The sequence below is a fragment of the Tiliqua scincoides genome, chromosome 2 (genome assembly GCF_035046505.1).
Source record: "Tiliqua scincoides isolate rTilSci1 chromosome 2, rTilSci1.hap2, whole genome shotgun sequence".
Taxonomy (NCBI): Eukaryota; Metazoa; Chordata; class Lepidosauria; order Squamata; family Scincidae; genus Tiliqua; species Tiliqua scincoides.
Genome location: NC_089822.1, coordinates 262,231,360 through 262,245,526, shown reverse-complemented (window position 1 = coordinate 262,245,526; position 14,167 = coordinate 262,231,360). Strand labels below are relative to the sequence as shown.

Sequence of the window (14,167 nt, the reverse complement as noted above, 5' to 3'; positions counted from 1 at the left end):
AGATCTCGGCATGCCTCTCTGACCTGTGTTGTTGCCCTGAGTCAGTCAGCTCAACACACACACTGAAAAAGACCCCCACTTTGCAAGATTTTCTTCCCTTGAGAGTCTCTGACTCTCCAGGAGGGTACATGAGCTTGCCTGCATGTGGTTGGTTGGCAACCTTCAGTCTCAAAAGACTATGGTGTAAGCCTACAGTACCTGGTATTCCGGGCGGTCTCCCATCCAAGTACTAACCAGGCCTGACGCTGCTTAGCTTCTGAGATCAGACATGTGCAGGGTAACAGCTGACAGGATGTGGCGCCTACATGTGGCACCTGCATGTGGCACCCTGCTAAAAGGGAGTACAAATTTCTACTCCTGCTTGTTTTTCTATTTATATCAGGGTCTGCTCCACCCCTTCCCAGTACATCCCAGTCCACCACAAGGAGATGATGTACCAATAACTGTCTTACCACAAATAAATAAGGAAAGAATATCCTGTTGTATAGTAGTAATGGAGGAATATTCTTCCAGTGCTCAAAGTGGCCTTGATGAAATCCACAAGCTTCACTTCTTGTCTCTCCCAACTTTGGCCAAATCGTGTGTTTTGTTTTGTTTTTTAAACAGTAGCTAAGAGTATCACGAAAGGTAACAGGCCCATCCTGTAATTGAAGCATTGATATCCCTTCGTGAGTTTGCCTCATAACTCTTCACCACAGCCAGGGCTTGTCATGACATTTGTAACCCAACATCCCATCTCTGTTCCAGGACCGGGCAAAGCGACCCCACTTAAGCTCGGAGAATTGTTGGCCCATGACGTCACAGCAGAATCGCTTCTCCTCTCCTGGACGGTGGAGACTGGGAATTTTGACTCGTTTATCATCCAGTACCGGGATTCCGATGGCAGGCCCCACGCCTTGCCTGTGGATGGAAGCTTGCGCTCCCTGCGGCTTCATGACCTGACCCCCTCTCACAGATACAGGTTCAACCTCTATGGAGTGTCTGGCCGCAAGCGCCTTGGCCCCATTACCACGGAGGCTACCACAGGTCAGCCATGGCCCAGCGGGCAGCTAATGGCAACTTTTCTTGTTATAACTCTCTTCTTTCTCCTAGGTCTCTGAGGAACAAACTTTCTTTTCCAGATGGAAGGCCGGGCAGCTGTGGGCTGTTTTCTACTGTTTTCTACTTTGGATTTAGGTTGCCACAGGAAAAGCAGGCAAAATGGGCCAATTTACTGTGTTATTAAGCCTTTGCTTAGCCAGGGATCACAGAAAAGGGCCCCGTCAATATGTTCCTTAATCCTACACTATCAGTACTACCTTCACAGGCGATTTTGTTATTTAACCCTTGTGTCCTTGCTCCCAGTTTTTCTGTCTCTATGGCTGCTGCCTCTTATGCCTGGAACACTTATCACAAATTTCCTGCGCGTAGAGACCTGCCTTCTCATTGGCTGTAAAACTGTTAATGAATACAGGGGTGGCACTCTAGATATTCATAATAATATCATTGATGCCTTGTTTGAGTGTGGATTGAAGCTTCTATCTCTCTGTTTCCTTGTCCCAGCTGATTCCAAAAAGGAACCTCTTCCACAGCCCATCCTGGGGGAGCTCTCAGCCTCTAATATCACAGCTACATCCATCCATCTGTCCTGGAGTGTCCCATCTGGAAATTTTGCCTCATTCAGTCTCCACTACAGAGATGCAGAGGGCAAACCTCAGACATTGCCTTTGAATGGAACCTCCCGTGAGGTTGTCGTCTCCAACCTGGCGCCCTCCCGTAAATTCAAGTTCAATCTCTATGGCATCTCTGGGCAGAAACGCTTTGGCCCCATCTCCACTGAAGCTGTCACAGGTCAGAGACACAAAGTATTCTGGGAGGATGTAAAACCCACTTCTCTACCCCACAGACAAACATGCTTTAGTTTTCTCCTTTATTTCAGCCCTCATTTGGTCCTGTGTGGATAGTACTTCCTTCTTTCTAAATATCTACCATGCTACCATAAATAGGGAAGGAATGTATATAAAATTTAAATGCATCCAGGCAGTTCAAATTCTGCATCAATTTTGCACGTGCTTCAGAGCTGCCAGTGCAACTGGCTGGAGGCTCTGCAAACAATTGGAGCAGGCAAGGTAGCAGTGTGTGTGTGGGGGGGGGGGGTGTTGTGAGGGGGAGGGTCAGAGCAAGGAGTGGGCTGAACCGGGGGGGGGGGGTGTTGAGGACAGATCTTGGCAATAGTAATGCACATCAAGATCCTATCCTCCTTTATCTGGCCTGAGGCTCCTCCTCCTGATTTAGTAAATCAGCTAAAAAGCTGGCATGGATCCAAGGCAAGCCACTGGCAGCTAAATGGCTTATGGGGAGGTAAGTAAAAATTATTTTTACTTACCTCTCCCAGGCCACCTGGTTACTACCCTTCCCAACACAGCATGCAGTCTGTGCTCTGTTGGTGCCTCTGCATCATACAGGTTGGTGGGGAATAGAACTGAGTTGCCCTTGCTACCTTTATGCTACACCAGGGGTGTCCAAACATTTTAGCAGGAGGGCAACATCATCTCTCAGACACTGTGTCGGGGGCCGGGGGAAAAAGAATTAATTTACATTTAAAATTTGAATAAATTTACATAAATGAATTCATTAGAGATGGAACTTATATGAATGAATGAAGGTCTTGCAGTAGCTCATGGCCCGTAAAAGGCCTTGCATAAAGCAAGGCCAGCCTTTCCTTCACCGCCACTGCTGCATCACAGATGTGAAACAGCAAGCAGTGGAGGGAGCCCTCGTCCCACAGTTCAGGAGAGAGGTTGAACAGCCGTCCTCATGCTGAGAGCATTTGCATCGGGCCAGCATGGGCTCCAGCAAGTCTCTGGAGGGCCAGAGGCTCATTGGAGACCAGGGGCTCCCCAAGGGCCTGATTGGGAGCCCCTAAGGGCCACAAGTGACCCCCGGGCTACACAATGAAAAACCCATCTGTGTTGCATCATATTGATGTTTGGGTGTAAGAGATAGATGCCTGCCCCCAGCTGCTCTATCTGGTGGTGGAGGCAGTTCAGGCCATGCAGGGAATCCATGTAGCTGATCCAGCTCACATAGAGCTGTCTGACTAGCAGCAGCTCTCCAGTAGAGAGCTTTCCCCTCATTTGCAACCAGATCTTATAACAGGTGGTGTCAGGATTGGATCTTGGACTCTCTGCACACACATTGCGTGTGCTGCCACTGAGCTCTGGCCCTTTTCATGTCTTTATAAGGTCCTGGTTGAGCAGCCATTACAAGCACCACAAAACAAGCACTATGACAATGGTTGGCAGCCTTCAGCCTCGAAAGACTATGGTATAAGCCTACAGCACCCGGTATTCCCAGGCGGTCTCCCATCCAAGTACCAACCAGGCCGGACCCTGCTTAGCTTCCAAGATCAGATGAGATCAGCAGACCAGTCCTCCAAAATCCAAACTACTGCTCTGTCAGTCAAATCCATGCCTATTGCCCACTCTTCCTGGTTCTGACTGGGCAATCCATTTCAACCTCTTCCTGCTTTATAGGGTTGTGTGACTCACTTTCCAAGTGCTCAAAGCAGCCATTCGCCCTTTCTCCCACCACAACGAAATCATTCCACAATAGAAAGGCAGAGATGCTTTTTGTAACAGGACAGCATGATTCACAGTGATTTCTTTTGTTCTAGCTCAAATTTCAAAGGTCCCACTCAAACTGGGTGATCTCTCCATTTCTGAGGTCACCAAGGACTCTGTTCGTCTCTCATGGACCATCTCTTCTGGGAAATTTGACTCTTTCCTCATCCAGTATAAAGATGCGGAAGGACAGCCACAGACATTGCCTGTAGATGCTGACTCTCGCACAGTCGTCGTCTCTGACCTGACGTCGTCGTACAGATACAAGTTTAACCTCTATGGTATCTCTGGGAGGAAGCAATTTGGACCAATCTCCACTGATGCTGTCACAGGTGAATGGTCCTCATTCAGATCTGAATCAACCCTCTGTTACTACTTTTTCCTTTTAAGAACTTGCTGTTGATCTGTCTTCATCAGCGTGTGGTTGGTCTGTGGAACTCTATGCCACAGGATGTGGTGATGGCATCTGGCCTAAAAGCCTTTAAAAGGGGATTGGACAAGTTTCTGGAGGAAAAATCCATTACGGGGTACAAGCCATGATGTGTATGTGCAACCTCCTGATTTTAGAAATGGGCTATGCCAGATGCAAGGGAGAGCACCAGGATGCAGGTCTCTTGTTATCAGGTGTGCTCCCTGGGGCATTTAGTGGGGCCGCTGTGAGATTCAGAAAGCTGGATTAGATGGGCCTATGGCCTGATCCAGTGGGGCTATTCTTAAGTTCTTATGTTCTTATATTAGGTTGGGTTACTGTACATACATTTCAGCAATTTTCTCAGCTCCAAAAGCAAAATAATTACTGCCCAGACTTCCTTTCCTCTTTGTCCTTTCACTTTGCCCTGCTGGTCACAATTCTTCTTTGCATTCCCACCCCGTGCCTCAGTGGGGGCTCTGGCTTTTGAGGCCCCTTGAGGCAAAAGCCCTGTGACAGTCCCTGTGTTCTGAAAAGCACATTTATGCACCAGCCACTCCCATCCCAGTGGTGCCTGGGAACCAGGCATCAGAGGGATGCAAGTTCTCCTTCATGCCATCACCTGCAGCTATGCTACACTGGGGGAGGGACATCTGGGATTTTGTAAAATGGCATTGGGGGAAGAAGATGACCCGGAGCTGCGAGACCAAGGCAAGGAACTTTCCCAGTTCTGCTAGTGGAAATCTGTGTTTAACTTGTGACTGAACCTGTCCTTAGAAGCCAGGACTCTGCTACTGAGCTATGATTTTTTTTTTTTAACGAACTGCCAAACATTTCTTATGGTACTCTTGCCTCTTCCCAACATAGGAAGGTAAGAAAAGCTTGTTTGGGATTCTGAGCTTTCTCATACCTTAAGTAAGAATCCTGTCTTGAACCAACCAGTCTCGCTTGAAACTTGTTCAGTTTGCAGGACAGTGAAGTCTGGCTTTGGATTCAGTTCAGTTTGCTTGTCTTAAAAGAAAGGGAGAGAAAAAAAAAAAAAAAAAAGAACTGGCTTAGAACAACAGCCTGCTCATCAAAGAGGCAGACTGCGCAAAATGTAGAAATGTGGAACGAGATTAATGGCGCGAGTCAGATGACTTACTAATGAACTGACAGCAGCAAGGGCTTGTGTTTGGTAAACACGCACAGGGAGAAATGTGCTGGCCTGTGGCAGTTGCTAAGGCATTTGAAAAATTAGGCAAGCAAGTTGTCACCTACATTTCTCTGTGTCAAGGCCAGCCATAAGACAGAGCAGGAGGAGGGAGGAGAGGCAGTGAGGCTTGGTTAAAGAATCAATCATGGTGTTTGGTGTGCGTAATCTAAAAACAAATTGAAACAATTAATCAACTTGGGGCTGAATCCTATCCAACTTTCCAGTGCTGATGCAGCTGTACCAATGAGGCGTGCGCTGCATCCTGTAACTGGGGTGAGGAATCATGGTGGCCTCCTCAAGGTAAGGGAACATTTGTTACCTTATCTTGGGGCAGCATTGTGGCTGCATTGGGACTGAAAAGTCAGATAGGATTGGGCCCTCAAACACATATGACTTGGGGCCCAATCCTATCCAACTTTCCAGCACCAATGCAGCCCCAGGTAAGGGAATAAATGTTCCCATATCTTGAGGAGGCCTCTGTGACCCGTTCCATTGGTACAGCTGCACCAGCACTGGAAATTTGGATAGGATTGGGCCCTAAATCAGTGCTAACTATAGTCAGGTGAAAGCCCTAACCAGGATCCCTTGAGAAAAATGTTGGACATAAGATTTTCATAATTGGATATTCTTTACAAAAATCTTAACGTTCTTCAGTTTTGTGTGGGAGTAAGAAGACAAAAATTCTCTTTCCAGATGCATACTTACTTTGATAAGTGTTACAATTCCTTTGCTGCGATCTTAATTAACCTGCCTTCCAACCCTGTTTGCTCTCATTTAGCTTTCCCAGAAGCCATCAGCGAACCAAGCACCCTGCTGGATAACCTGCTTGTCTCCGAGGTGATGCCCACCACTTTGCAGCTCACCTGGGAAGCCCCCAGGGAAGAGTTTGATTCCTTCTTAGTGCGTTACAAGGACTCCCTTCTGGGAAGTGGGCGGATCTCCCCGCCAGCCAAGGAAGTTAAAGTGCCTGGAGATGAGCGTTCTGTGATGATTCGGGGGCTTACGCCTAACACGGAATACGGCTTTACGCTCTACGGCATCAGGAATGGATCAGAAGCAGCCAATATTAACACTGCCGCAAGGACAAGTGGACTCGGTAATAAGGCCACGTATCCCACCTTACTATCAAAAAAGCAAACACATGAAAACAGTCTCACAGCCTAATCCTCACAGCCTTTCCTCTACCATGGTATGCAGGCTGCACTGCATGCTGTTGGGGAGGGGGGATGATTTGGAGGCTTGGGAAGGGTAAGGGAAAATATTTTCCCTTACTCTTCCATTTGATCCTTGATCACCAGTGGGTCTCCTCAGACCTGCACCTGGAGCTTTAGCTGGCGCAAGTCCAAGGAGACAGAGGGGGTATGTCAACTGGCTCTGGGTTGCCCCTCTTTGCTGCCACTGTGCACAGGGTTCCTCCCCGCTGTCTGTGGCAGCAATCCAGAAGTGCACGGCACTGGACACTTCCATTACATTAGGAGTGCAAAAAGACAATATTAGAATATGCACGTTTTATAAACTAGTTCATCGGGTAGATGGGACTCGTCAGCCTAGGAAGGCAGCTCATCTAAGAGAAGGAAACTCTGACCTCAAACCTCCACTGCCTTGTGGCTACATCCAGTTGTGGAAAAGGCTTCAGGAGTCAACCTCGAGGCAAAATCAGGAGCCGAAGTCCCTGAGGCAGTTCATGGCTGCACACAGTCACGTTCTGGCAACTCCTGCGACGCCGCTGGAACCAACCGTATTGGCTTCTGCCTTTCCATTGGACCATTCCAGCGACGTGGAGAGGGGGGATTTGCTGCATGGGTAACAGCCTATCCTCCATACCTTCTTTACCCAGGCTTCGCGCACTGGAGAGGACACTCCAACTTCGCCATACGGCGTCGGCACAACACGGGAAGCAGCAGTTTACCGGTTATAAGTCTTTGCTCGATTGGCGTAGAGCATGACGCCAGGGGCTGCTTCCGACGGTGGGAGAGATCATTGCATCTCATTGGGCAGCTACCGCCCGCCTTAAGCTGGGCAGTCCCCAGCCAGTAAGGTGTTGCTGAGGCAAAGAGGCAAAGAAGGAAGGCCCAAAGCCAGGGAGACAGACCAGGGACAGACTGCACTTGCTCCCGGTGTGGAAGGGATTGTCACTCCCAGATTGGCCTTTTCAGCCACACTAGACGCTGTGCCAGAACCACCTTTCAGAGCGCGATACCATAGTCTTTCGAGACTGAAGGTTGCCAATACATGCAGGTTTTAAGCAAAACTGCACCAGTTCTCTCCCCGACACACAAGTTCTAGCTTTAAAAAAAAGTTTTTACTAAAATAGATTCAGCCCCCCCCCCAAAAAGACCAAATGACTGTGCAAATCAGTGCTTTTATCGGTATCATTTTTCATTATACATTTGAAACATGTAGTGTTTGGTTTTCCCTGCAGCACAGCACAGCCAGCTGTGGCAGTCAAATTTAATGGCACCAGTTTAACCAGTGCTAGGAGGGCCATCAGGGCTCAATGGGGAGATGAGCCCAGAGGCTGTATGACTAGAGGTCACGGATGACTTTGGGAGGCAGCAACTCAACAGCTGTGTTCCTGGCTTGGCTTGCAGCACCTAGGCTGGCTTCCAGTTGCGGTTTCCTTTGTGAGACCCAAGGAATTAAACTCTGGCATTTCTCCGTTTCCTTTGTGGTCAGTCAAATTGGCCATGGTGATTCCCAGGAGAAAGGGAGGAGGAGGTGGGTGGATGGGTGGGTGAGCAAAAGATGCACAAATGCCAAAGTGTGGGTTTTCTTTCGTACTCCCCACTGTTTGGAAGAGGAAGAGGAAGCCCCAAACTGTATTACGGCACAGGTTTCTTTTGGGGGAGAGAGGGAGAGTGCATGTACTGAAGGTATGAGGCCAAAATCACACATGTGTTTTCAACTGCTTTAATTGCTTGGGAATTCTCCCCTGCTTCGGTTCATGTGTGGTGTTGCTGTCATTCTTGTTGGCAGAGATAAAGCCAACCAAAAGGTGTACTGCAGAGGAAAGTCCCAGTAGGAAGTTTTGTGTGAGGCTTGCACTCAAAAGTCACACATAGCTTTATTTAAGGGACACATATCTTTGTAGGAAAGGATGGGTGCTACTCCTGCAGCTAGTCTCTCTGGCCACATGTCATCTTTTCAGAGGGACAGGAGAGAAAAAGCAGGAAGGACGTAGGGCCTGAGAATTGCACTCTAGGTAACTAAGGACCTGAGGATAGTAAAGTGTAAGAGAATTGTCCCCCTTGTCCCCCTACCACTATATATCTAGCATTCTATGGAGAACTCGTGCAAGGAAAGCGCCCTACAGGTAGACCACAGCTGCGATACAAGGACATCTGCAAGAGGGATCTGAAGGCCTTAGGAGTGGACCTCAACAGGTGGGAAACCCTGGCCTCTGATCGGCCCGCTTGGAGGCAGGCTGTGCAGCATGGCCTTTCCCAGTTTGAAGAGACACTTTGCCAACAGTCTGAGGCTAAGAGGCAAAGAAGGAAGGCCCATAGCCAGGGAGACAGACCAGGGACAGACTGCACTTGCTCCCGGTGTGGAAGGGATTGTCACTCCTGAATTGGCCTTTTCAGCCACACTAGACGCTGTGCCAGAACCACCATCCAGAGCGCGATACCATAGTCTTTCGAGACTGAAGGTTGCCAATGTGGAACTGCCCCCTGCTGGTACAGGTGCAATAGTACCATAATGCTGCATACTGATAGAATCGTAGAATTGGAAGGGACCGAAAAGGTCATCTAGTCCAACCACCTACCTGCAGCAGGAAATCCTCCTAGAGCATCTCCAAGAGGTGCTTGTCAAGCCTCTGCCTGAAGATCCCCAGCGAGGGAGAATCCACCACTTCCCTTGGCAATCTCTTATGTGGCTGAACCGCCACCCTGCTCCAACAATTGTAATGGACTTTTCCCTACTTCCTTAAGCAGTGAGAAGTTCCAGGGGCACAGTGCGACATGCCTCCTTTGGAGGGAAAAATCGCTGGAGACTTATGGTGTCTGTAATAATAAATAATGTTTTCTTTACAAATTAACAGGTTCAAGCATTTAGATCAGGGGTGTCAAACTCCTTTCATACGGAGGGCCACGTAGCATTCATGATGACTGCTGAGGGCCAGAAGTGGTGTCATTAGGCAAGAAGTGATGTCATTAAACAGGTCATAACCAAAATTAAACGCTTTTTTAATCACTTAGGAACTCATTAGCTGCAAATAACAAAAGAGAAAATATATGAATCTTGATCATATTTCAAGATATTGGAGAGCCCAATTTTCAAGTGGGCTGCCCTTTCAGCAGTAACACCTCAGCACTGTTCAGCAGCTGAAAGCCTGAGGGCCATATAAAAAGCTTCAGCGGGCCGCATCCGGCCCCCGGGCCTTATGTTTGATACCCTTGATTTAGACGGTTAGATAGTGTGCTCCAATAAGCCACTCTGGCTACTTGTGTGTTTTAAGCCACATCTGCCCAACAAATGTGTACACCTGTGGTCTGGGCAGAAATAGGTTGAGCATGTCTGCTGTAGCTGTTAGCTTCCAATTCCTGTCTCAGCTTCCATTGCAGGCTCGCTCAGATCACATCCCATTTCAGTCTCTGCCTCACATGCTGTCTGTCATAGAGGGAGAAGTGAGTTACCTGACACTCACAGCTCAGCCTTTCCTGTCCAGGTGCTGAGGGCTCCCATGGAGATTCCCATTCAGAACCATCAGTCGAGTTTTAAAAACCATCAACTGGCTCCTTGGCTCAGCCTGGGCTCATCCTCCACCTGCATTCCAAACTCCAGCTTAAAGAGTGGACCAGCTTGAAGTCTATCATCTAAGAGCAGTTGCTCTCATATCATAACTATAATTCCCCAAATTCATTTCCCAATTCTGTAATGTTCTTCATTTCTTTGTTGTAGTTCTTGTCTCCAGATGTTCTCAAGGCTGCTGACAATTTGAGAAGCCTGCATGGATGCAAAAAAGTTGAAAGTGCATAAATGCAGCAGACGTAAACAAAAAGGTCTGACAGTCCAGGCCCATCTTTCATCTTCTTTCTTTTTGCCTCCAGAGCTGGACAGTCCCCGGGACCTGCGGTTCAGTGACATCCATGAGACCTCTGTTGTGGCAAACTGGAGGCCTCCGTCTGCCCGCATTGATCAATACAAGGTTTCTTTCCAACCCTCAGATGGGGGTGAGTTTATTTATAAAATTAGTATATTCATATCCTGACTTTCCCTTTGTAACCATGGCATTCAAGCTGCCTCTAAAACAGGGGCAGTCCCACCAGCCCAAATGTTAACTAAAAGCAAATAACCACTTAAACTTATTTCTGAACAAATAAATTTAACCACTGTCCAAACACCAGCAGTGAGCACCAGGCCAACTAGATCTCCCAGGGAAGGGAATTCTACAAACTGCATCCTCTTCTCTTGAAGGTTGGCAGTCCTGACTTTTTGGACTTCCTAATCACTTCATAATGCTTCATGCAGAAATTTTGAGCTCAGATAACTCTGTTGCAGGGGAGCCCAACAGCATAAGTGTGGATGGGTCCAAGCTAAGAACAACCATAGAAGATCTGACTCCTGGTACCAGCTATGAGGTTGTGGTAATGTCCGTTCGTGGGTTTGAAGAGAGTGAACCATTAGTTGGTTATGTCACCACAGGTAAGTCTCTTAAGCCCATTTGACAATCAGAGACTCATGTTTTTGAAGACCAAATAAAACAAAAATGTTTTCAGCTGCCATTCGAACATTGGAAAATGGTGGAACTTCTAATCAAGGGAGAGTCCATTTCACTTCCTAGACTTTAGGAAGTGAAACCCTGCTAATTGGGTAAGAGGCACTTTTTCAAGTGGGTGCTCCTCTTTTTAGCAGGGGGAGAGTAACTGGCCCACCTCACCCCAGCACTGTCTGTTCTAGTGGCTTCGGCTGGTATTCATTTGCATCTTTTTAGATTGTGAGCCCTTTTGGGACAGGGAGCCATTTAGTTATTTGTTTTTTTCTCTGTAAACCGCTTTGTGAACTTTTAGTTGAAAAGCGGTATATAAATACTGTTGATTGATTGATTGATTGATTTAGGCACCTGGATGTCTTCCAGATAAGGTGTCAGGAGTTGACACCCTGGGCAGAAAACACCCATTTGCAGATAATGGAAAATTTGCATTGTTCCTTCTTTGTGTGGTCTCTTTAAACAAAACAGGAACTGTGGGAAATGCTGGGAGTGCTCCCTCTGCACTTTCTGCACTTCCTGATTTGTTTAAAGGGACCATACAAGGAAGGAGCAATGTGAGGAGTTAGGAGGCTGGATTACCATCTTCTGTGCAGTTTTGTTTGGGGGAGGCATGCATGACAGTGAGCTGGGGTCGGTGTCAGTGGGAGGTTCAACCTGGCCAAGAGATCACTTTGGGCCACCCCTGTCTGGAACATTCATGTGTTTGTGCAATTATTGCTTCAAATGTTTTAAATATTGTTTTTTTAAAAAAATTGTGTTGATTCCCTTTTGGATGCATAATTTAGAAGATTGGGTATAAAGATATTCATTAATCTCTCCAAAAGTTAGCCAGGACTTTTGGGTTTGTATGGAAGGCAGTTGGTGTTTCAGGTGTCTTAGAGTGGGAGGAAGCTGTAGGTCAAGATTCAAGTGTTCTCTGGGAAAGGCTCAGGGTTCATACAGGATGGATAATTCTGGGGCCAGCAGCTCCTTAAGGACTCTCTTTCTCTCACTCTCTCCCCGCGCAGTTCCAGATGGTCCTTCAGACTTGCGGGCTGTCAACGTGACTGATTCCTCGGCTGTGCTGACGTGGCAGCCTGCTGTGGCTGAGATGAACAACTACATCGTCACCTATGGTCCAGCTGGAGGTGAGGGGGGAGCGGGGCAGGGATAGTAGAGCACCTGCTTTAAGCAGGGGTGTCAACCGAGCTTTGTCAGACATTGGCCTGCAGTATCAGTGTGAACTGAGGCCCTTGTTCGGAACATCTCCCACTGTTTGTACTAAGTTCATAACATTCAAACATGGCATAAAGAGCATGAAAGACAGAGAGGGTCACAGGTAACATCTAGGTATCACAGGTGAAACTCCCTAACACTTCAGTCAGGGTCTTCTGCTTACAATGGGCTTTTCTGCAGGATACCTGACTTAAAGACAGCCAGCAGTTCTCTTCTTAAATTCTTATGCTGCACTGAAAACAGTAACCCCTCTGTGTCATATTTCCCTTCTTTGTCTGTCCCAGGTGCTCGGGTCTCTGAGTCAGTGCCAGGGAACCGAGCTCAGCTGCGGTTGTCGGAGCTGCGTTTGGACACGGAATACCGGGCCAGTGTCTATGGAGAGAAGGAAGGCAACCGAAGCTCTCCAGTCAGCGCCACTTTCACCACTGGTAGGCAGATGAGATGGGGCTGAAGACAAGCCCAGCGGGGGGGGGGGGAGTATTCAAGGCTTCACATGGGGGGAAAAGGCCACCCTTACGTTGCCCTGAGAGGGGAAAAGTTACCCTCCAATTTTACTTCCTTGTCTTTAACTCTCATCTTCCTCATTCTCTAGGAGCCGATGGACCCCGGGACCTCCGGGCTACTGAGATCTCACCCCGTAGTGCTCATCTCGCCTGGTCACCACCCCGAGCCCCTCCCGGCGGGTATCTGCTGAGCTACGAAACTCCATTTGGAGAAATAAAGGTACCTGGTCAGCTCACATGGGTATTATTACTTGCTGCCTGCCCACTTCTGAACAGTGAGATGTTCCAGGAGCAGCACTACAGAGTTCGGTTTCCTTTGAGTGAGAGCACTGGAGGCTTCAGATGTCTTTGTAATATTTATTTTATTGACAAATGTAGAAGCAGAACCTGTTGGAAGCAAACACACATTCCTCTAGCAGATGGGCCCTGGTCTTGTATTGGCTTCCCCACCTCTGCTGACCCACAGCTCCCACCCTCTCAGCCTCTGCCTGCCTCTCATTATCCCTGAATGTGCATGATTTGAGGAAGGTCCTCTTCCTCCCCCACACATAAGATCTGGGGTCATTCACTTAAATGGCTTGGTAGACATATATTAATTTATGGAATTCAGTGCCGCAAGATGCAGCAATTACCACTGGTTTAGATGGCTTTAAAAAGAGACTGGACAAATTCATAGTGGGAAAGGCTATCAATAGCCACTAGATATGATGGCAATATACCACTTTCTTCTAACGGTTCCAGTGGTTCCCAAACTTTTTAGAGGCATTAGAGCAGTGGTTCTCACACATTTAGCACTGGGACCCACTTTTTAAAATCAGAATCTGTCGGGACCCACCAGAAGTGATGTCATGAACTGGAAGTGACATCATCGAGCAGGAAAATTTTAACAATCCTAGGCGGCAATCCTGACCACACTTACCCTGGAGCAAGTTCCATTTACTATCATTGTTAAAAGAATATACATTGTAGCTTGTTAAAAGTACAGGCCTGTAACAGTTCCCCAAATGCAGTCACATAACATGGTAGCATTGAATCTAATATATTAAAAAATAAAATACTGAAATGAATGGTGACCCACCTGAAATTGGCTTGTGACCCACTTAATGGGTCCCAACCCGCAGTTTGAGAACCACTGCCCTAGAGGCTGATACCTGATTTATAAATGCTAAGGGGTGTGGCTATAATGGTGATTGGGCAGCAGTGTTTCTCCACCCCCACCCCCCACAAAGTAGCAGCTTGTTTAACCCTTGACGCACACTATCTAATTTGACCTGTCAGTTTTGCAGCCTACCAAAACTTGAGACATTACCCACTACTGGCAGGAGGTCTGGTCTAGAGGGTAGAGCCTCCATTTGCCTGAAGATTAACATCCACAAGGTCGCCAGTTCGAGGCCACCGGCACCGTGCGACCTTGAAGCAGCTGGCAAGCTGCAGCTGAGCTGTTCCATCTGCTCGGAGCGGGGGAGGATGGAGGCCAGAATGTTAAACCAGATCGGAGCGTAACACCTTGAATGTGGTGGTTCTTGAAAG

General features: G+C 47.8%; 1 protein-coding gene across 2 annotated transcripts in view; it reads left to right on the top strand.

The window, feature by feature from the left end:
- TNXB (tenascin XB) overlaps nt 1–14,167 on the top strand; it is a 109,641-nt gene that overhangs the window by 82,113 nt on the left and 13,361 nt on the right. For both annotated transcript variants that reach the window (XM_066615336.1, XM_066615335.1), the window contains exons 24-32: nt 748–1,026; nt 1,543–1,830; nt 3,656–3,934; nt 5,985–6,302; nt 10,258–10,380; nt 10,709–10,852; nt 11,927–12,046; nt 12,419–12,562; nt 12,727–12,857. In XM_066615336.1, coding sequence (XP_066471433.1) covers nt 748–1,026; nt 1,543–1,830; nt 3,656–3,934; nt 5,985–6,302; nt 10,258–10,380; nt 10,709–10,852; nt 11,927–12,046; nt 12,419–12,562; nt 12,727–12,857 — 1,826 coding nt within the window. The remainder of the gene's footprint in view (nt 1–747; nt 1,027–1,542; nt 1,831–3,655; nt 3,935–5,984; nt 6,303–10,257; nt 10,381–10,708; nt 10,853–11,926; nt 12,047–12,418; nt 12,563–12,726; nt 12,858–14,167) is intronic.